This window comes from Palaemon carinicauda, chromosome 30, assembly GCF_036898095.1.
Source record: "Palaemon carinicauda isolate YSFRI2023 chromosome 30, ASM3689809v2, whole genome shotgun sequence".
Classification (NCBI taxonomy): Eukaryota; Metazoa; Arthropoda; class Malacostraca; order Decapoda; family Palaemonidae; genus Palaemon; species Palaemon carinicauda.
In genome coordinates, this window is record NC_090754.1 from 40,593,283 (window position 1) to 40,615,782 (window position 22,500).

The 22,500-nt window shown below is 42.1% G+C and overlaps 1 protein-coding gene across 1 annotated transcript in view; it reads left to right on the forward strand.

Moving 5' to 3' along the window:
* LOC137623044 (histone-lysine N-methyltransferase PRDM9-like) overlaps positions 1-22,500 on the forward strand; it is a 212,706-nt gene that overhangs the window by 109,616 nt on the left and 80,590 nt on the right. The window contains 1 exon segment of the mRNA XM_068353678.1: positions 5,156-5,319. Coding sequence (XP_068209779.1) covers positions 5,156-5,319 — 164 coding nt within the window.

The following is a 22,500-nucleotide window of genomic DNA, read 5'->3' on the forward strand; positions in this document are numbered from 1 at the left end:
CTTGCATTCATCACTTTCTTTAGCAGACAGCCATTCTCTCAACATGGCCAAACTATCTCAACACATTTATATCCACTCTAGCTGCTAACTCATTTCTTACACCCGTTCTCACCCTCACCACTTCGTTCCTAACCCTATCTACTCGAGATACACCAGCCATACTCCTTAGACACTTCATCTCGAACACATTCAGTTTCTGTCTCTCCATCACTTTCATTCCCCACAACTCCGATCCATACATCATGGTACAATCGCTTTCTCATACAGAACTCTTTACATTCATGCCCAACCCTCTATATTTTACTACTCCTTTAACTGTCCCCAACACTTTGCATCCTTCATTCACTCTCTGACGTACATCTGCTTCCGCTCCACCATTTGCTGCAACAACAGACCCCAAGTACTTAACTGATCCACCTCCTCAAGTAACTCTCCATTCAACATGACATTCAACCTCGCACCACCTTCCCTTCTCGTACATCTCATAACCTTACTCTTACCCACATTAACTCTCAACTTCCTTCTCTCACGCACCCTTCCACATTCTGTCACTAATCGGCCAAGCTTCTCTTCTGCTTCTGCAACCAGTACAGTATCATCCGCAAACAACAACTGATTTACCTCCCATTCATGGTCATTCTCGTCTACCAGTTTCAATCCTCGTCCAAGCACTCAAGCATTCACCTCTCTCACCACTCCATCAACATACAAGTTAAACAACCACGGTGACATCACACATCCCTGTCTCAGCCCTACTCTCACCGGAAACCAATTGCTCACTTCATTTCCCATCCTAACACATGCTTTACTACCTTTTTAGAAACTTTTCACTGCTTGCAACAACCTTCCACCAACTCCATATAACCTCATCACATTCCACATTGCTTCCCTATCAACTCAATCATACGCTTTCTCCAGATCCTTAAACGCAACATACACCTCCTTACCTTTTGCTAAATATTTTTTTGCATACCTGCCTAACTGTAAAAGTCTGATTCATACAACCCCTACCTCTTTTAAAACCACCCAGTACTTCTAAGATTGCATTCTCTGTTTTATCCTTAATCTTATTAATCAGTACTCTACCGTACACTTTTCCAACTACACTCAACAAACTAATACCCCTTGAATTACAACACGCATGCACATCTACCTTACTCTTATATAGTGGTACAATACACGCACAAACCCAATCTACTGGTACCATTGACAACACAAAACACATATTAAACAATCTCACCAATCATTCAAGTAGTCACACCCCCTTCCTTCAACATCTCAGCTCTCACACCATCCATACCAGATGCTTTTCCTTCTCTTTTTTCATCTAGTGCTCTCCTCACTTCCTCTCTTGTAATCACTCTCTCAATCTCATCTTCCATCACCAGCACCTCAACACTTGCAACAGCAATTATATATACCTCCCTATTATCCTCAACATTCAGTAAACTTTCAAAATATTCCACCCACCTTTTCCTTGCCTCCTCTCCTTTTAACAATCTTCCATTTCCATCTTTTACTGTCTCTTCAATTCTTGAACCAGCCTTCCTTTTTCTCTTCACTTCTTTCCAAAACTTCTTATTCTCTTCATATGAATGACCCAATCCCTGACCCCACCTCAGGTCAGCTGCCCTCTTTGCCTCACTTACCTTGCGCTTTACTTCCACATTTTTTTCTTTATCTTTCATACTTCTCTACATTATTACTATGCAGCCATTCTTCAAAAGCCTTCTTCTGCTCTTCCAATTTTACCTTCACTCCTTCATTCCACCTTCCACTGCCCTTCCTCATGCTGCCTCCAACAAACTTCTTGCCACACACATCACTTGCAATCCCAACAAAATTTTCTTTTACTAACTTCCACTCCTCCTCTAAATTACCAGTTTCTCTTAACTTCACTTCGTCATATGCCATTTTTAACCTTTCTTGATATTTACTTTTTACCCCCGGTTTTATTAGCTCTTCAACCCCCACTAGCTCCCTTTTACATCCACCTATTCTATTCCCCCACCCTTTTGCTACAACTTATTTTCCTTCCACCAAAAAATGATCGGATATATATATATATGTGTGTATATATATATATATATATATATATATATATATATATATATATATATATATATATATATATATATATATATATATATATATATATAGTTTTGGGGTGTTTTAATGTACGTGGATGTAGTACGATAGAGAGTAAAAGATATGAGATTGGAATTATGTTTAGGAATAGAAGGATGGATATATTGGCTTTGTGTGAGATACACCATCCTCCTTAGATACTTCATCTCGAACACATTCAGTTTCTGTCTCTCCATCACTTTCATTCCCCACAACTCCGATCCATACATAAGAGGGAAAGGTGAAGTGATGTTTGGTGAAATGTCTGGTAGAGTGTCTGGGATTGAAAGGGGAAGAGCAAGAGAAGGTGTGGCTTTATTGCTGAGTGAATGGTTACAGGTAAAGTAGTGGAATGGAAGGAGATATCATCTAGGTTAATTTGGGTAAGGGTTAGGTTGGATAGGGAATGTTGGGCTTTTGTCAGGGCGTATGGGCCAGTTTGTGAGAAAAGTGAAGAGCGGAATGAGTTCTGGAATGAATTAACTAGGTTTTTAGAAGGACTGGGTAGAAGGAATTATGTAGTTGTCATGGGTGACTTAAATGCTAGAGTGGGCGCTGGAGACGTAGAAGGTTTCATTGGGAAGTATGGCGTACCAGGTGAAAATGAGAGTTGTGAGAGACCGGTAGATGTGTGTGTTGAGCAAGAGATGGTGATAAGTTCTAGCTTTTTCAAAAAGAAAGATAAAAACAAGTATACATGGGTTAGAGGGGCCAATGGAAGCGTGGTAGAAAGGGCGTTAATGGATTATATGCTGATAACTAAAAGAATGTTTGGAAGATTGAAAACAGATTGTTGGCCCCACTCAAGGTCCTTCTGTTCCCATAATCTCCTGTGTTTATGCTGTACCCTCATCCCAGCTTGGTTACTTGGCAGTTCTTAGACCTATGAGTTCTCACGCTCAGGAGACAGATTTAGTAGGGGCCTATCCTCCTAACCTGAGTCTTCACTGCTCTGTAATGGGGCAGGAATTGGTGAGGGTAGTATTTGCTATGGATGTTGAGAAGGGAGACCTAGCAGCAAACCCCTGGCAATCAGGCACCGATCTACTTGTTGGCATGATTTCTTTTTAGAAAGGTTGTGCTAAATTTAATTTTATGCGAGCCCATCTTTGAACCTGTAAACATTCTCAGCTGATTTTAGCAATTGCTATTGAGGATATTCGCACAAATAAGTAGTATTAATATATACAGTATTATTACAAATTATTGCTTTATTTACTGTAGTCTTACAAATTCAAAATAAACAAAATTAAGCTGTTTCCATGTTTTTCCCTTGACGCCAATAAGGACAACATAAACACAACAAATGAATGAACTCATTTACACAGCCAATTGACAACTAATAATACACATAGCTTTTAGTTAACTGTGGTAGCTTATAACATATAATATTAACATTTGTGCAATATTTATTATAAGATGCTCTGAATAAGCTTGGAAATTACATATTCGAACCCACCTGAGAGCATATAAACATTGCCAGCTGATTCAAGCTACCCATTTCAAGAATATGGGAACGGATCGTTAGTTATCACTTGAGTGTGTAAATGTGTCCGTTCATTCATCGTGATTAGCGATGAAACATAAACTAAATGGTTTTTCTCTGGGCATCGTAAAATATATGTAATCTTCATTTTGTTCATTTTGAATTTCTAAGCATAATGTACATAAGGTAATACAAAATTTGTATTAAAATCTTTACATAATCAAAACATAACTTACAGGCCTACATAGGTGGTTTTATGATTTAGCGATCTTTATATTACCTATATAAGGTAAATTAAAATTAGTCTTTTCTTTTACATTTTCCAATCCAAATGTCATTTTATATACGGATATATACAATATTTATATTTATTTACTAGTTCATTAATAAATAAAGTATTCTTGTATACATTATTGCATGTTTTTCTTTACTAAAGTTGGGGAGTAGCCTCCAGATTACTCTCTAGTGTTATGGCACTGTTATTAAATTTGGTTTCATATGGCTTTGCTTGAAGTAATCTTTATTTTTTGTGAGTTTCAGTTTACATTCCTTAGTTATATTTCTTCATTTTTGCTTGTTTCATTTGATTAACATTCCTTAATTATATCATCCAAAGATGAAGAACAAAAATGTGTTAATATCAGCTGCTCATTTTGATGTTACTCATATGATGGGCATATATGGTAGGCCTGTAGCCTATAGAATTTGGTATAATTTTGCTTGATTTTATGCTTTGGGAAACTTTTTGTGTATACAAATATCGGCAGGACCAAACACCCTTTCCCCCTTATTAGTCCGTTATTGCAAGGTTCAACTGGTACTGTACATATTTTTATGCATAGTGTGCCAAGGTAAAATATGAATTTCCTTGAAAATTAGTCTTTTGAACCAACACATTACATCAGTTAAGAATAATGAAAATATTAACGTATAATATTTTCAAATTGTCACAAAGTCAGATAAAAAACAAACCCTAAAATAATCTTACCTCATTGGATAGAGTAGCTGGCGTACAGGGCTTGACTTGGGTGTCGAGACAACATGAGTTACTGGTTCTAATATATTCCCAAACTTGCTTTAATTTTCATTTACATTGTTATTTCATGCTATTTCTTAGCACCACATGATGTATAAACCAATACATTGTGATAAACAGTAGGAATTACACATGACAGGCACACATGAACAACCATGAGATTATGTTCAACTCAGAGTAGTAAACTGAGCTACTACTTTGGCAGCCTTTTTAATTTTTGGCCTTATAATTTTTCATTGTTTTTGATTTTTGAGTGATTATTTTTGTACATTTTTCCATTGTCTTGTTCATAAGTTCAATATTTGTAGAGTTGCAGTTTACAGTGTATATAGTATATATGTTCATTGAACCGTCTTACTATTATTTGGGACTTTAATTTCTTTCACTTTTTTTTAAACTTACTGTAATGTATAGCATGCAGTATATTTTCAGTCTGAAAAAGTTTATATCCATGTAAATAGAAGTTTTGATACTGTAAATGTTAAAAGAGTGTTAATGTTTTCCAGTTGCGATGGGCGGGTTCTACTAATGCTTGTGTTGATGCTCTTGATGAAAGTGTGAGCAATTGGATGCGTTATGTCAACTGCTCAAGAAATGAGAGTGAAACAAATGTTGGAGCATTTCAGTATAAGGGCCAGATTTATTACAAAACTTTGAAGGAAATTAATCGGTAAGTACAGCACTTTATATACTATATGAAATTGATGATTATCACGATTTTGTTCTTATTTTGAACAAGAACTTAAATTTGGACAAATACTAGAGCTATGGATGACTATGATTTATTTGTATAGGTAACAAGGAAGTTGTATTTTTATTTCAATGAAAATAATTATCTGGACACTGAACTTTTGCATCTATAGCCCTAGTATTAAAAATATATTTTTTAGGCTGTTAGTGGATAACATGAAAACACATATTACAGATATCAGAATTATGTTCAAACTGAAAATGTGGTGAAGCCTCAGCCTACAAATGTCTTGTAAAGAAAGTGTTTTTAAGTAGAAGGGTTTCTGGTTTAAAAACCACACGAAAAGCTATGAGATCTTAATTTCAACAGGAGGAATGGAAATTGATGGGAGCGTGGCTTTACAAAGGCCCGATTTATTGAAATTATGTATGTATATATATTTATATATATACACATATATGTATATGTGTGTATATATATATATATATATATATATATGTGTGTGTGTGTGTGTGTGTGTGTATATATATATATATATATATATATATATATATATTCTTACAAAGCTGATCTAGCATAGAGTAAATGATTTATTCGTGTATTTTATTTATGGAATTCACATGTGCATTTAAGAGGGAATAGGCAGCTCTTAAGGTAAGTTCCTCTCATGTATATATAAGTTTTGTATGTAAATTACGTAAGACTTTCTTTGTTAATTTCATTGTATTCTTCATTCAAGTCAGTATATGTAAATTTACGTTATTTTTAATAATCTAGTTTTTATTTCACGTATTCTGTTACGAAGTCTTAGGTAATCTGTTGACGAGCGTTGTATGCCCTTTTGAGGTATGAACGAGGGCTTATGTGATTTCTTTTCATTTTTCTGAGGTATTGTTATGTTTGTGAGAAAAGTGCAATTCTTATATTTGCCACATGTTTTGGAAGGTACTGGAAAACCCCAGCCCAAGTTCTTATCTTTTTTTTTTTTTATTTCCGAGAATGATAGGTGGGCGGAGCAGCTGAGAGACAGAGAGAGAGGGTTGCCTGAAAGCAAGGTTGCTCGCCTGAATTTTTATCTAGTTGGTAACTTTTCTGTTGCTTGGTGCCAGCCCCCAAGCCATGAGAATAATCTATAAGTTACTAAGTCCATATATATGTGCCCCTAGGGATGCGTAGGGCAGAAGAGGTTCAGCCTATCCTATGAAAGAGCCAACATCCCCTCTCTCTCTAGTGCCTCGAGTGAGTCCTCTCCAAAGTTTATGTTTAGATATAACATACATTGTAGGTAGTGTGTTGAAACGTTAAGGAAGACTTTGAAGATGTTTTCAATTATTGTGTCATTACGTGTGCTGGTGTTTTATAAATTTTGTCACTGGCCCTGTGCAAGTAAGAAACGTGAAGTATATTTATATTGCTATCTGGTTACATTTTGCAAGCTAAAACTTGTAAGTTTTTTAGTTACTTTATGTAATTTCTATTAGAGTTTGGTCATTAGAGTTGTAAAGGTTAACTATTTTCATCAAGTATCAAGATTAAATGTTGATGTAAACTTTGATTTTAAATGAAACAGGTGATTGTATAATTTTTGAAAGTATTAATTTCTTTTGTCTTAGTCTAAGGCTTTTTTGGGCCCTAGCCATGTCGTCCTGATGGAAGCTTCCTATAGGCAGCTTTCTAAGGGATATTTGGCTACAGTGATACTCCAAGAGAATTGACCATAGGTCTCCAGAATTCTAACTCATGGCGCGAGTATCCTTAAAATTTTCCTTAAGGATATCGCATAATATCAGGGGACGTATCTTGATACGACACATGGCAATCGTCACTCCGAATAGTTTTAGCTCTGTGGGGGAAGAGTGGCCAAATCGAAGGGGAGCTGTCATCAAGGTTACCCTTCCTCCCCTACTATTACAGGGCCCAAAATGGTGGCTCATTCCTTATTCAGTAGCGCTTTCGCATGGTGTATCTCCTGCTTATCTAGTGTTCTAGACCGCTATTTTGAGGATTTTAATATGCATTCTCCAGCATCTTCTGCCTCTGGAAAGTTGAGTATTTAATTTTTCCTGTGTATAATTTTTAGCTCCCTTCTCACAGTGAAATTAGCATAAATTTAATGTGTTTATCGGAGCATAGCTGGTAACCGGAGACACCATTTTGGACGCTGTCGTTCGTCATGCATGCTTTATTTAGTCAGCAGAACGACATTCCCGGTATTTAGCTTTAATGAAATATAACTATTTAGGCAACATTATACTATTGAAGATAAGATCATGCCCATATTTTTCCTCTTCCTTAAATGTATCGATCGTATACGTTGAGTCTTGGTGATAGAGTGTAGCCGAGATCTCGCCCTGCGCTAGGCTAAGCTAGCCTACGCGCTTTAGTATACTTTCATACATTATCCCTGTTTCTATCGTTTTATCAATTCAACAGGAGATAGTATATCTCCTAGAATTAATTATCTAAATTCGATACTCGTCTCTTTCAGAGATTTAAGGGTAAACCTTTCCTTCCCTCTGAGTGCCGCCATTAGGCGACAACCCTATCTTGGTCTTGCCATAGAGTAGTACACTCTGGCTTGACTAGGCTAGTGTTTTTCTGTCTTCCCCCTTGCCGGCGAATATCCCGGCTTAGTTTTACGACAGTAACTCAGAGTATTCAGTCTTTATGCTGACAACTTGGCTGCCGGGTGAGTAGTCTCTCCCCTGCCGGCTTACAGTTGCAGACATAGGAAGCCTAGCTTCCCTAGCCCGCATCCGAAGTGGTAGTACGATGCCGCCACCTTCTCCCTTGTGGTCTAGAAGAAGAGTCTTGTTTCTGCAAGGCCCTGGGCTGAAGAATCTATATTCTTCTGCCGCCCAGGACGGCGCCGTTATTGAAACGATGTCTCTGATTGTGTCTGGAAATGGCTGGCAATCCTGCCGCCTTCTCCCGACACAACACACAAGACTCTTTCCCTGCCCCTCTCTGTCCTTTAGCGATAGCCTTGCCATCGCATGTCTTTGGCCGGCGTCCTACAATCTCTCCCGCTTGCCGGGTAGACTGTGACGCCGGCCGGGCTCCTACATAGGCGGCTTGATAGCTGCTCTGACCTTCCCCTATGGACGCAAGGCTCCGGGAAAGGTTGTGCCTGCCATGATGGCTGCTGGTGGGAGACCTTTCGTCTTTGAGTGTTCTTCAGTCCTCCCTTAGACTGCCATCCACATCCCTGAAACCGGCAGTAGCCGGTAGCAGACCTTGTGGCTGGGTGGAAGCTAAAATGATTCATTCCCCCTTCCATTTGAACCCTTATTCTGGAGGAAGGCAGTAGGAATAATAATACCTACACCCTTATTTATTATAATAAATTATATTAATAAGGTAGCCCTTCTCTCCATGCTTTCTCTCTCTCTGTCGGCTAGTGCCGTCAGGTACTAACCTAGCCGGCAGACCGGTGCCGCCAGGTACTAGCCTAGCCGGCAACATGTCGGCTGAACTACAGTACAGTACTGTATATGCTTGTACAGTAGCCAGTATTTCTGCAGTATAGTACATACTGCAGGCAGAAAACTATAGTATATATTATACAGTAGTTTATATTTTCCAACATACCCTGTGTATCCTTTCACAGTCTATTGTTGAGACCAATCTTATATTGAAGTGAAGTATTCCTTCAATACACTGATGAAAGTCATCAGATCATAATTTACCCCACAGTATTAATACTTTTATGAAAGGGCCAGTGCTAGTATACACTAATTCTAACTCTAGAAGTTAAAATCCTCCTTTGATTTTCCCTTAATAAGGAAATTCTAATTTATATTGGGGGAGGTCACAACAATTGGCTGGACAGGAGGCACAAGTATGTGTCTTTCTTATTTCGTTTCTAGCTTACTATCCTAAGCTATAATGGTTAAGATACCCAAAAAAAATTTATTGCATGACATTTGTATTAATCAAGTGTGATAAATTACCGCATACTCATTTCAATTTCCTTTGTTTACAGGAGAAACAGGAAGTGAAGTGTGAGGTGATCTACTGTAACCACAAAAGTAGGAACTTTTGTGATCACACTATGTGCAGGTCTCATGCCGCCTGCGTTGTTACAACCGAAACCTTGAGGTATTGGGACCCCAAGGACTGCAACGTCTGCTCGGCCTTGGTGGCCGAGGGTTTCGGCGACCCCAAGTCAGCGGAGTCGAGGGATGCAGCACGCGAGAAGCTTCGCAAATGGGTACGTGGGTTCCAAAAGAACTCTTCGGGACCGTACCTTCCCAACGGTAGGATGCGAAGCTTGCTGTTCCCGAAAGCTACAACTGATGCCGTCATACCCCAGGCACGACCCGGGCCTCCCTGCGTCCAGATCGCAGTCGAGGCTGATGTTACTGAGGCATTGCAAGGCATGGACATCCACCAAGAGGAAAGGATGTCTGAAGTGTCCACGGATACAGAGAAGGATCTCCTTTGGGACGATCCTGAGGAAGAGTCTACTCTTACCACCTGGAGGAGATGAAGACGACGACTCGACAGAAGCGGAGGAGTCTCTTCTGCCTGTGCTTTCAGCAGAGCCGAGACCGTCTACATCTTCAGCTCCTACCCCTCCATTGGACGCAATGGGTCAGGCAGTTTTGGCCCACATTACCGCCCTAATGGAGAATCTACGTAAGGAGAACGTAGAAAGGGAAGCAAAGATAACGAGAGAGCTCCGCAAAGCTACTCGGACTGTCACCTCCCGAGGGTCTTACAAGCAACCCAGAGTACAAGACCTGCCATCCTGCTCCGAGACCAATCCCTGGAGGTATGCGGAGTTCATGCCTATCACCAACGGCAAACTCCACATCTCGGAGAAGTTAAGAGCCGTCCACCTGGACGACATTCAGTTCTGGCCGAACTTCAACGCCTACCCTGAGTGCTTTATCCGGCTGAAGCATGAACCAGCGTTGAAAGAGGAGACGGAACCAAGGGAGGTCATGGTATTTGACCACGACAAGGCACAGGCTCTCTTGACAAGTTGCCTGAAGCAAGCAGGTTATACCAACTCACGAGTTTCTGCACTGAGCAAGAAACACCCTACCTTTCGTGCTCCTTCAAGAGCCTTCCCCTTCACATCGAAGGCTTTTCAGAGTGTTGCCAATGCGGTTGAGACAGGCAGACCATGCCCTACACAAGAGGAGTGCAGGCCTCTGTCTCTGGCCTTGCCCACGGAAGAGAAGGAATGGAAGGAGGTCCACCTAACCTTCTCAGTAGGAAAACTTGAAGCTGATATTGCGGGACAGCAGTTCAGCGAGAACCTCCCGAAGCTATCGGACTTTCTCTTGCGAAGGGAGCAAGAGACAAGAGAGAGGCTAGCCGCTTCTCTTTCCCTCCAGAACTGCATAGAGATGTTTGCAAGCCACAACAGCACCCCAGATATGCTTACGGTCCTGGCCAAGATGCACATAGCCACCCTCGTAAAGGACTTGTACGCCTTCATGAAGGCCAGGAGAGCCTGTAGGGAGTTCGTGTTTGCCACTGCAACAGTGAAACACGAACTCAGGAAGCTGATTTCTTCCAGTATCTCGGGTAAGGACCTCTTCCCAAAAGAAGTGGTCAAAGAGGTAGTTGAGAAAGTCGCCACGGAGAATAGGAACCTTCTCCAAAAGTGGGGCATCTCCTCAAAGAGGAAGTCTTCCCCGGATGCGGGTCCCCAACCCAAACTGAAGACAAAGATGCCAAGACTACCTTCTCAGCCTACTCAGCAACATCCCACGGTCACCATGATCGCAATGCTCCAAGTGGTCGCTCAGCCACAGATCACCTTCCAAGTGGTGCCTCAACAGCTGGTTGCCCAGTCACCAGCTTTCAACCCAGGGTTTGAGAGGCACACTACTACCTTTCGTTCGAAAGGAAGAGGTTCTCGACGGGGCTCCTCAAGACACCCCTCACGAGGCAGGGGAGGATGCGGTCAAGGTGGCAAGCCCTCCGGACCACCTAAGCAAGGAGATGCTACAGGTAGGAGGAAGACTCCAACACTTTCGGGATCGTTGGACCTTCGATCCCTGGGCCCACAGCCTAATCAAAAATGGACTAGGATGGAAATGGAGCAGATCTCCACCTTCATTTCCTCAATTCTTCCAACACTCCACCCCCTTACTGGAAGAATATTCCTTAGAACTCTTGAATAAGAAGGTTATAAGGAAAGCAAAGTCCATCAAATTCCAGGGAAGGCTGTTTTGTGTTCCCAAGAAGGACTCGGACAAAATCAGAGTCATTCTGGACTTGTCACCACTCAACAAATTCATTGAGAACAACAATTTCAGGATGTTAACTCTTCAACACATCAGGACCCTGTTACTGAAAGGGGCGTACACAGTCTCAATAGACCTGGCAGATGCTTACTGGCACCTTCCAGTCACCTGCCCCCTCTCCTCCTACATAGTATTCAAGCTACAGAAGACAAAGTATGTCTTCAGAGTCATGCCCTTCAGACTAAACATAGCCACAAGTATCTTCACGAAACTTGCGGACGCAGTCGTGCAACAACTACGCCTAGAAGGTGTTCAGGTAGCAGCGTACCTGGACGACTGGCTGGTGTCGGCAGCATCCAAGACTGCTTGTCTGCAGGCATCCAAGACAGTGATCCAGTTCCTGGAACATCTGAGATTCAAGATCAACTTCAAGAAGTCTCACCTCTCTCCAGCTCAGGAGTTTCAATGGTTGGGAATCCCTTTGGAACTTGAAGTCACACCGCCTCTCCATTCCACCAAGGAAGAGGAGAGAGATCGTGGGTTCTGTCAAGAGACTACTGAAATCCGACAGGATCTCAAGACGCCAACAGGAAAGAGCACTGGGCTCTCTCCAGTTTGCAGCAGTAACAGACCCAGTGCTATGAGCACAGCTGAAAGATGCGTCAGGAGTCTGGAGAAGATACTCATCAAACGGTCAAAGAGATCTACAGAGACCGATACCGACCTTACTACGATCACTTCTCAAGCCGTGGTCGAAGGTCAAGAGCCTAACGAGGACCGTTCCCTTACAACCACCTCCCCCATCGGTGACCATCCACACGGATGCCTTGACGGAAGGATGGGGAGGTCACTCCCATCAAAGGAAAGCCCAAGGGACCTGGTCATCCCTGTTCAAGACCTTTCACATCAATATTCTGGATGCCATGGCAGTCTTCTTGACGCTGAAGGAACTATCCCCTCACAGATCAGCCCACATCAGGTTAGTCTTGGACAGCGAAGTGATAGTGAGATGTTTGAACAGACAAGGCTCGAGATCGCCCCACATCAACCATGTGATTTTAGCCATCTTTCGTTTAGCGAAAAAGAAGAGATGGCACTTATCAGCAGTTCACCTACAAGGGTTCCGCAATGTGACGGCGGACGCTCTATCCAGGCTAAAGCCGATAGTCGGAATGGTCCCTAGACACAGACTTATTCTCCTTCATCTTGGAAAAAGTCCCAGAACTGCAGATTGACCTCTTCGCGACGAGCGACAAGAAACTACCTCAATACGTAGCCCCATACAAGGACCTTCTGGCAGAAGCGACGGACGCCATGTCCATCGATTGGAACAGATGGACCCGGATCTACCTGTTCCCTCCAACGAATCTCCTGCTGAAAGTCCTCAAAAAGCTGCAATCCTTCAAGGTAACTGCAGCAGTAGTGGCCCCCAAGTGGCCCAAGAGCAATTGGTTCCCTCTGGTGATGGAACTGAAACTGAGGCTGATCCCCCTACCAAACCCAGCTCTATTCCAATTGGTTCAGAAGTCTACTGTCTTCGCTTCATCACAGAGAACCCAAAACCTTCATCTCATAATTTTCTCGCCTTAGCAGTCAAGAAAAGATTTGGAATCTCGGAAGGCAGTATAGACTTCCTAGAAGAATATAAGTCAAAGTCAACCAGAAGACAATACAAATCGTCTTGGAAAAAGTGGGTTGCTTCTGTTAAAGCAAAAAGGCCGAAAGAAATCTCAATAGACTTCTGCATGTCCTTCTTCATCCACCTTCACGAGCAAGGCTTGGCTGCCACCACGATAACTACGTGTAATTCAGCTTTGACTAGACCTCTTCTATACGCCTTCCAGGTGGACCTGGCGAACGAAATCTTCAACAAGATTCCGAAGGCATGCGCTAGACTTAGACCAGCAGCCCCTCCGAGGCCCATTTCATGGTCTCTGGATAAAGTCTTACACCATGCTTCAACCTTGAACAATGAAGATTGTTCTCTCAAGGATCTAGCACAAAAAGTGATATTCCTGTTCGCTATAGCCTCAGGGGCTAGAGTTAGTGAAATAGTAGCCCTATCAAGAGACGAGGGCCATATTCAGTTCACAGAAGTGGGAGAACTGAATCTCTTTCCTGATCCTACTTTTCTCTCCAAAAACGAGCTACCCACCAAAAGGTGGGGTCCCTGGAGAATCTGCCCTCTGAAGGAAGATGTCTCTCTATGTCTAGTAGAGTGTGTAAAGGTCTATCTTTGTAGAACTTCAGATTTCAAGGGAGGACAGCTCTTCAAAGGCGAAACCTCAGGATCAAACTTATCCCTAAAACAACTGAGGGCGAAGCTCACCTACTTCATTCGCAATGCGGATCCTGATAGTACACCCGCAGGTCATGATCCGAGAAAAATTGCTTCCTCACTGAACTTTTTTCAGTAAATGGACTTTGAGCATCTTCGCTCATACACTGGTTGGAAATCCTCCAGAGTGTTTTATAAACATTATGCGAAGCAAGTGCACGCGTTGAAACATTATGTGGTGGCGGCAGGTAGTGTGGTGAAACCTGTTGTCTAGTGCTGTGATGAACAGTGAATTGATTGGGACTTTTCAATTCGGCTGAAAAGGTGTTGACACCTTCTAGTGCAATACCCTTTTATTGAGTGTCACCCTGGTGATACTAGGACTGTTCTTTTCAGGTGCAGAATTATACCAATGACACTAGTGCCATGTGTACACTTGTACACAGTGTTGATAGTTGTCCAACAATTACAGTAAAATTATCTTAATAATTTTTCAACTGATTCTGAGTGGCCACTAATCTTTTCTTTCTTTTCATGTAGAAAACATTTTAATCTGTATATGTTGAGTGCATAATTCTATTACAAATTCTATGACACCTTCTGTTCCATTTGATTATCAATTTAATAAATGGTGAAAGTGTAATTGTATCTTATTTCCCCCAACATGTAGCTAAATAAACTTAGCTGGAGTCCTTTTACTTATTTTCCTAAGTAAAGTTCATACTTACGGTACTTAATCATATGAACAAAAAGATCTGAATGATATTTATATTTGTTCCTATATGAATACAAACCTTGTGCTTCTATTGTCAAGTACGACATTTCCCTGCAGGGGCCAGGAAGCCTAACATTGTTCCATGCTTAGTGTTAATGACGTATAACGGTATCGTTATATATTTCAGCGGTCTGGATGACCATATAGAAGCTGACCCAAGGTTGAGGCACTTATACAAACCCACAGATATAGTACTTTCAAGTAATTCTCTGGTAAGCTTCCATCAGGACGACATGGCTTTAGCCCAAAAAACGGATTTTGAAGCAAAGCGAAAAATCTATTTTTGGGTGAGATGGCCATGTCGTCCTGATGGACCCACTCCTTTTCTAAGAAAAAATTATGTAATAATCCCCTCCTGAAACCACTATATCTGTAGCACCATGCTCAATGCTACAAGGAATGAGCCACCATTTTGGGCCCTGTAATAGTAGGGGAGGAAGGATAACCTTGATAACGGCTCCCCTTCGATTTGGCCACTCTTCCCCCTCTGAGCTAAAACTCTATTCGGGGTGAAATTGCCATGTGTCGTATCAAGATATACGTCCCCTGATATGCGATATCCTTAAGGAAAATTTTAAGGATACTTGCGCCAGGAGTTAGAATTCTGCAGACCTATGGTCAATTCTCTTGGAGTATCACTGTAGCCAAATATCCCTTAGAAAGCTGTCTATAGGAAGCTTCCATCAGGACGACATGGCCATCTCGCCCAAAAATAGATTTTTCGCTTTGCTTCAAAATCCGTTTACGCAGATTTAATATTTCAAATCAAGTGAAGATTTAATATTTCGTGTCAAGTTATTATATAATTCTCAGTGTAACATTTCTTTTGCCTTAATCTAAGTTTTGCTCAGACTTAATATTTTGAGTGATTTATTTTATGTAAATTCTTTTAAAATGTTGTAATTTTTATAGAATATACAGTGAACCCTCGCTACTTCGCGGTTCGACCATCGCGGATTCACCACTTCGCGGATTTTTTCCATAACCCATATATATACAGTAATATATATATATATATATATATATATATATATATATATATATATATATATATATATATATATATATATATATGCATGTATTTATGTATATATGTAGGTATGTATATGTGTATACATATAAATATATATATATATATACACACACACACACACATATATATATATATATATATATATATATATATATATATATATATATATATACACACATATATATATATATATATATATATATATATATATATATATATATATATATATATATACACACATATATATATATATATATATATATATATATATATATATATATATCTAAAGTAGGAAGATGTGATGTAGTTCTAAGGGAAAAGTATGGGAAATATGTCTGGGTAATAAGCAAAGCTCTACCTCCAGTTTGTTTCTACATTATGATCAGAGATAAATGTAAACAAAACATTGGTTGCCATTTTTTATCGTGATTTTTAGCATGTTTAGGAAATGCATGATATAAAATCACCTTTAATATTTGTGCCTGTTTTAGTTTAGGGTACTGTAGTACATGCATTAAGTGTTCTGTACATTAAAGGGTAGTTTGTTAACAGTACTACGTACAAGGGAAGGTTTTAAAAGTGTGAATATACATGTTGAATAAATAGGTAAATATGGTGTCACTACTTCACGGATTTTCACATATCGCGGCCGCGACTGGAACTTATCTACCGCGATAAACGAGGGTTCACTGTATTTATTTTTGTAAAGAGTATTATTGCAATCACCAGTGTTTCTTTCGGTACTTACCCTTATCCCTGTTAAAGAATTGAAGTAAGAGGTTGTTGAAATAGTTCTCAATAATAATTAACAAGTTTTGTTTCAAGTGTACTTATGAGACCTTTGGATATTCAGTGTTTTTATATATTGCTGTCTGGGAGTTATATAATTGTCTCCGAATGGGGTATTAATATTTTTAAATATAACAGATTGTGTAAAAAGAAACAGGTGAGTTTGGAACTCAAGAGGTTGTGTAGCTTGCCAGCTGTGATATACATATTATTTTGGTTCCCAGACCACGGGACTATGATATAATAATATTTTCGGTGCCCAGACCCTTGTGATCAAGCGAGTCTTTTAAATATTGGTGATAAAAGGGCCGTGTTTTGATTAAAGGGTTTTAACAATTTAGTGTTGATAGGATTTTGTTTATTACGATATATTTTTTGGAGTGGTAAAACTTTTTGTAAAGAACAAGAATCCTGAAGAAGATATTTCAAAAGCTGCGAGGAGCATACCTGACGATTAACCTGGAGAAGAGCAAATTTGGAAACGCAACAGTTTGGTACTTGGGATTTGAAGTAGGATGAGTACTAATCGCCCTGGAAGCCGCTAACGTTGAAGGAATAAGGAAAGCATCCCCCCCTACAACGAAGAAGTAATTTCATTGTCTTTTAGGGATGGCAGGATTCTACCGACGTTTTTGCCGTAACTCTTCGGCTGTACTCGCTCCCTTAACGGATTTGGCTATTCCCAAGAAAAAATTTGTATGGACCAGCGAGTGTTAGGAATCCTGCGACAGGATAGAGGCCATATTATCTTTGAACCCGATACTGCGAACACCTGATTTCAACAAGAAATTCCTTATTCCAAGTGGATGCGTCGGATAATTAGATTGGAGCTGTCTTATTGCAAGAAGATGAGGCAGGAATTCTTCACCCTGTTTGTTTTATATCGTCGAAGCTGAAGAAACATCAGCAAGCCTACTCGACAGTTGAAATGGAACTGCTAGCATTAGTCGCAGCGATAAACAAATTTGAGGTCTATGTGAATCGACCACAGAATGTGTAGGTTACGGTGTATTCGGATCATAATAACTTTTGTTAAGGTGGAAAATAATAGTCAATGGTTAACTATGTGGTCATTATGTTTGCACCCATATTGTATTAATGTAAAGCATATATCAGGTAAAGATAACGAGGTTATCGATGGATTCAGGCCAGAAATAAATAAGGGATTTTGACGAAGGAAAAATCTATTTCTGGGCGAGAGACCCGTGTCACCCAGTGAAATGCTCCTTTAGCACTATTTCTAAGGTATATAACTGCTATATATTACCAGAGAAAAAATTGCATGGGAATGCCAGGTTGAACCCAGCTCGCTCACCTGTATAAGGTGTCGATATTTTACTGGGGCGCGATAAATCACAACCAGAGGCCTTGCACCATTTAGATGTCTCCTGTCAAAATCCCCGAACGCGAGGCGCCGTTCAACCTCGTACTACTACTAACCAACCCACGCCAGTGACGTCACTCCTTATAGCACCCCAGATTGGGGCCTAATTAGGGAGGGACGGGTGGGTTCACTGGGCGACACGGGTCTCTTGCCCAGAAATAGATTTTTCCTTCGTCAAAATCCCTTTTCTGGGCTCCGACCCGCGTCGGCCAGTGAAATCGTACCAGAGAATTGGGACCCAATAAGGCTAACTACCTGGAGGGAATAACACAAAATTAATATAGCTGATGAATTTTAATATAAAAAAAGAGGGACATGGAAACCCTTAAACAGATCAACACGTAAAAGAGAGACAATTAGACATGATACATAAATAAAATGAAACCCGAAGGGAAAGTCAACAGGTATGAATAATGTTAATACAGCTTGGTAAGCAAAATGCAGTAAAGCATGCAATCATAGATATAAATAATTAACATAACAAAGGAAGATCAGCTCTGGGATTTCAAAAACAAGTGAAATCAAAATAATTCGAGAAATCGATCAATTGAATAATAAATAATACATCATGGTAAATAAAATAGGTAGGAACAACAGGTAAGCCAGGCAGGAGGGAAAGAGGACAGAGCAAGACTTTGTGATTAGGACTCAGTACCCTCGGGAGGAACTACATTCCCCGCAGCTACTGTGGCAAATCTAAGAGCTTCTAAAGGTTTTAGGTAGTTGCGCTTGAAAACTTTAGGGGACTTCCAACCGGTATATTTTGAGAGCTCATCAAATTTCATATGGTGGAAAAAATTAATTGAGGTAGCCACAGCTCGAATATCATGGACATGTGGGAATGATTGAGGATTAGCCTGTTTAATAAAATAAAGAATTTGTTGCCTGATTCCTTTAAGGGTAATAGTTCCTCGTGCTCTATAATAAATAAGGGCCCTGTGGTTGTAGTGGAAGTTCTACTTAAGTAGGATTTCAGGGTGGTAACTGGACACAGGGATGGATCCCTAGGAAGTGGAACAATCTTCCAGGGGGACTACCTGTTCTGGGGATCCTCATTTTTAGCCAGGAACACTTTGTTAGGGGAGAGAAGGACCTCACCGGAAGGGAGAAACTCTGTGACCTGGGTCTCTAGATAAAGCTGACAATTCCGAGATTCTGGAGCCAGAGGCGAGGCTCAAAAGGAAAAGTGACTTTCTTAATAATGCCATATAGTTACAGGATTCATTTGGAGTGTCAGAGGCCAGCTTAAGAACATCGTTTAAAAACCAGGAAACTGCGCTAGGGCGAGTGGAAGGTTTTAGCCTGGCACAAGCTTTCGGAATGGATGAGAAATATGAATCCGTTAAATCAATGCCAAAACCAATATGGAAGATCTTTTTCAAGGCTGACTTAATTGTAGTAATGGTACTGGCTGCCAGACCTGATTCGAAGAGGGTCCGGAAGAATGTCACAGTTAGGTTCATTGTCATTTTCTCAACCTTGGAATCTCTCAAGAACTTAGCTAATTTCTTGACAGCTGAGTCATATTGTCGGAGAGTAGATTCCCTTTTGTCGGATTCCAGGAAAATAGTATTCGAAGGATTGATGCTCGCACCTCGTTGGGATGCGAACTTCATGAAGTCCATAAAGTTAGGGCATTCAGAATCCTTGAGGAAGCGAACACATTGCAAGTTTGTACTGTCTGTGTGAGCACTGGATTGGGAATCCGCCGGGGGCTGAGACCTAGCTCTAGCAACAAGGGGAACCAATTGCTCTTGGGCCAGTTGGGGACTACGAGAGCCACTCGACCTTTGAAGGATCTGAGTTTGTACAGAACTTTCAGCAGGAGATTCACCGGAGGAAACAGATAAATCGTCTTCCAGGTATTCCAATCTAGAATCATAGAGTCCGTGGCATAAGCCTGAGGGTCCAGGTTGGGGGCTACGTAACAATCTAGTTTGCGATTGAATTCCGTCGCAAACAGATCCACCTGGAGACCCGGGACTTGAGATAGTATCCACTGGAAGGATCGATGGTCTAGTGACCATTCCGACTCTAGCGGAGTCGTCCGGGAAACGGAGTCCGCTACCACATTCCGGACTCCTGCTAGATGGACTGCTGACAGGTGCCACTTGTGCATTGCCGCCATGGAGAAAATCTGCAACATGACCTGGTTTATTTGGGCTGATCTGGAGCCTCCTCTGTTGAGGCAGTGAACTATGACTGCACTGTCGAGAACCAGTCTGATATGGAGATTCCTGGCTGGAATGAGACGTTTTAAAGTGAGGAAGACTGCCATGGCCTCGAGGACGTTGATGTGCATGTGTCGGAAGACTGATGACCATAACCCTTGGACTTTCTTGTGTTCGGAGTAACCTCCCCACCCTGTTAAGGAGGCGTCTGTGTGGACGACGAGTCCCGGGACCGGATGTTGTAAGGGAACCGACTTGGAGAGATTCTTGACCTTCGTCCAAGGCTGTAGACTTTTCTTCAGGAGTGGGGGAAGGCGGGCACGTCTGTCGCGGCGTTTTGCGGTCGCTCTGGATCTCCACACACTGTTTATGTCCTTGAGTTTGGACCGTAGGACGATGTCTGTCACGGAGGCGAACTGCAAGGAACCTAGGATCCTCTCTTGGTTCCTTCTGGAAGTCAACTTCTCCCTGAGAAATTGCCTCGTCTTCCTCGCAATCTCTATCCTTTTGGCTTTGGGGAGGCACAGCGTATGGGAGCATAGGTCCCATTGTAGACCAAGCCATTGAAACTTGGTCTCCGGGACCAGGTGGGATTTTCCGAAGTTGACTTTGAATCCCAGTTGACGAAGGAAGGTGAGGACTTTGTTCGTTGCTACGCGGCAATTCTGGGCATTGTCTGACCAGATTAGCCAATCGTCTAGATAGGCCACTACCTGTATTCCCTGAGTGCGAAGCTCTTGAATGACTGTCTCTACTAGTTTGGTGAAGATTCTGGGTGCCACGTTGAGCCCGAACGGCATCACTTTGAATGCGTAGGCTTGTTTGCCTAGCTTGAAGCCCAGAAAAGGACGAAAATGCCTTGCTATTGGAACGTGATAGTAGGCATCGGTAAGATCGATGGAGGTGATGACGGCCCCACGGGGAACTAAGGTCCGCACCTGCGAGACGGTAAGCATACGGAATTTGTCGCAACGAATGAAGGAATTTAAACGAGACAGGTCCAGGATTACCCTTCGTTTGTCTGAGCCTTTCTTTGGCACGCTGAACAAGCGCCCTTGAAATCTTAAGCGACGTATGCTTTGGATTGCATTCTTTTGTAGCAGATCTGTCGTGAAGGAACATAGTTCTTCTGTTGGCAATTGGTAAAAGCTGTTCGGTGGAGGAGGTCCCTGTATCCAGCTCCATCCTAGTCCTTTGGAGATAATGCTGGAAGCCCAATCGCTGAACTTCCAACGGTCTCGAAAAAGGTACAGTCTCCCTCCTACCTGCGTTGTCTCATTGGGTGGAGGATGATTTGCCTCCTCTGCTTCTCGGGTAGACTTTCCCCGGTGGTAACCCCTTCCGCTACCTCGGGCGCGAAAGGCACCTCTGTGACGCTGGTAGCCACGGAAGGAGGTCTGAGCCTCATAAATGGGGTTAAAGGCGTGGGAGAAGGACGTGGAGGCGATTTGAGACTGAGGGACCAGGACATATGGCTCTTGCTGCTGGCCCTTTGATGTAGAAGGCTGGGGGCCTTGGGGAGCCGTTGGAACCCTGAATTGGGAAGAGTGGAAAGGCCTCAGTCTCTTCCTACCTCGGATTGGGGTACCAGTCTGCTCATATCTCCTCTTTGGGACGAGGCCCCACCTAACTTTGAGGCTTTGGTTGGCCCTAGCTGCCTCACTAAGGGCTGAGTTAACCAAATCCTCCGGGAAAAGATCCGGGCCCCAGACCGGAGCTTTGATGAGCTTATTAGGCTCGTGCCTAATGGTGGCTTCAGAGAGGACGTGTCGCCGACAACGGGTCCTGGCGCTTGCAAAATCATAGGCGTCAGCCATGAAGTTTTGCAGTAACGACTTAGTGAGGGCCTTAAGGAGGTCCTCCTCGTTGTAAGTGGCAACGGCCAACTCGGAAAGGGTGACCAAATTGAGAGATCTGCCGAATCTGCACCTAGAATCAAATTCTAATTTAAGTAGAGACTCTGGGAGTTTGGGAAGCCGTTCGCTGAACTGCGTCGAGGCACAGTCCGGGCTCAACTTAACTACTGAAAAGGTAGCTGGGGCATTCCGCCAACATTCATTGTCCCCCGGAAAGAGGAGGGAGGTTAATTCGGTCTCCCTGAGTTGTGGTAAAGGCTTCTCATCTTTGATAGCCCGGAAGACCGACTCCAGAATCTTGGTCGCACATGGTGTAGGGGTTTGGTCGTTGGCCACAAACATAGTGTACGAACTCTTGTGGGTCGTAATCATGGTGTTCAAACATTGCCACTCATGGAACAGGCGAACCAAGACAGACTGTGCCTGTTCTTTAGGAAAAATGACAGTTTCCTTTGGAACCTTATCTAAACGGATCAGAGCTGCTTCTGTGAGTGAGGCGAGCGTAGCCAGGGAAGGGGAATTCAAGACCTGGCAGGTAGAATTCGTAGTCAGTAAGAGGCCGTGTACCGAAACCCTCGATTGACAGCATACCCTCCGAAAAGGGGGCATGCAATGCTAACCTCCAAGGGTTATTCTTATTGAAAGGAGGAAGCTTGGAGGCGTCGGGA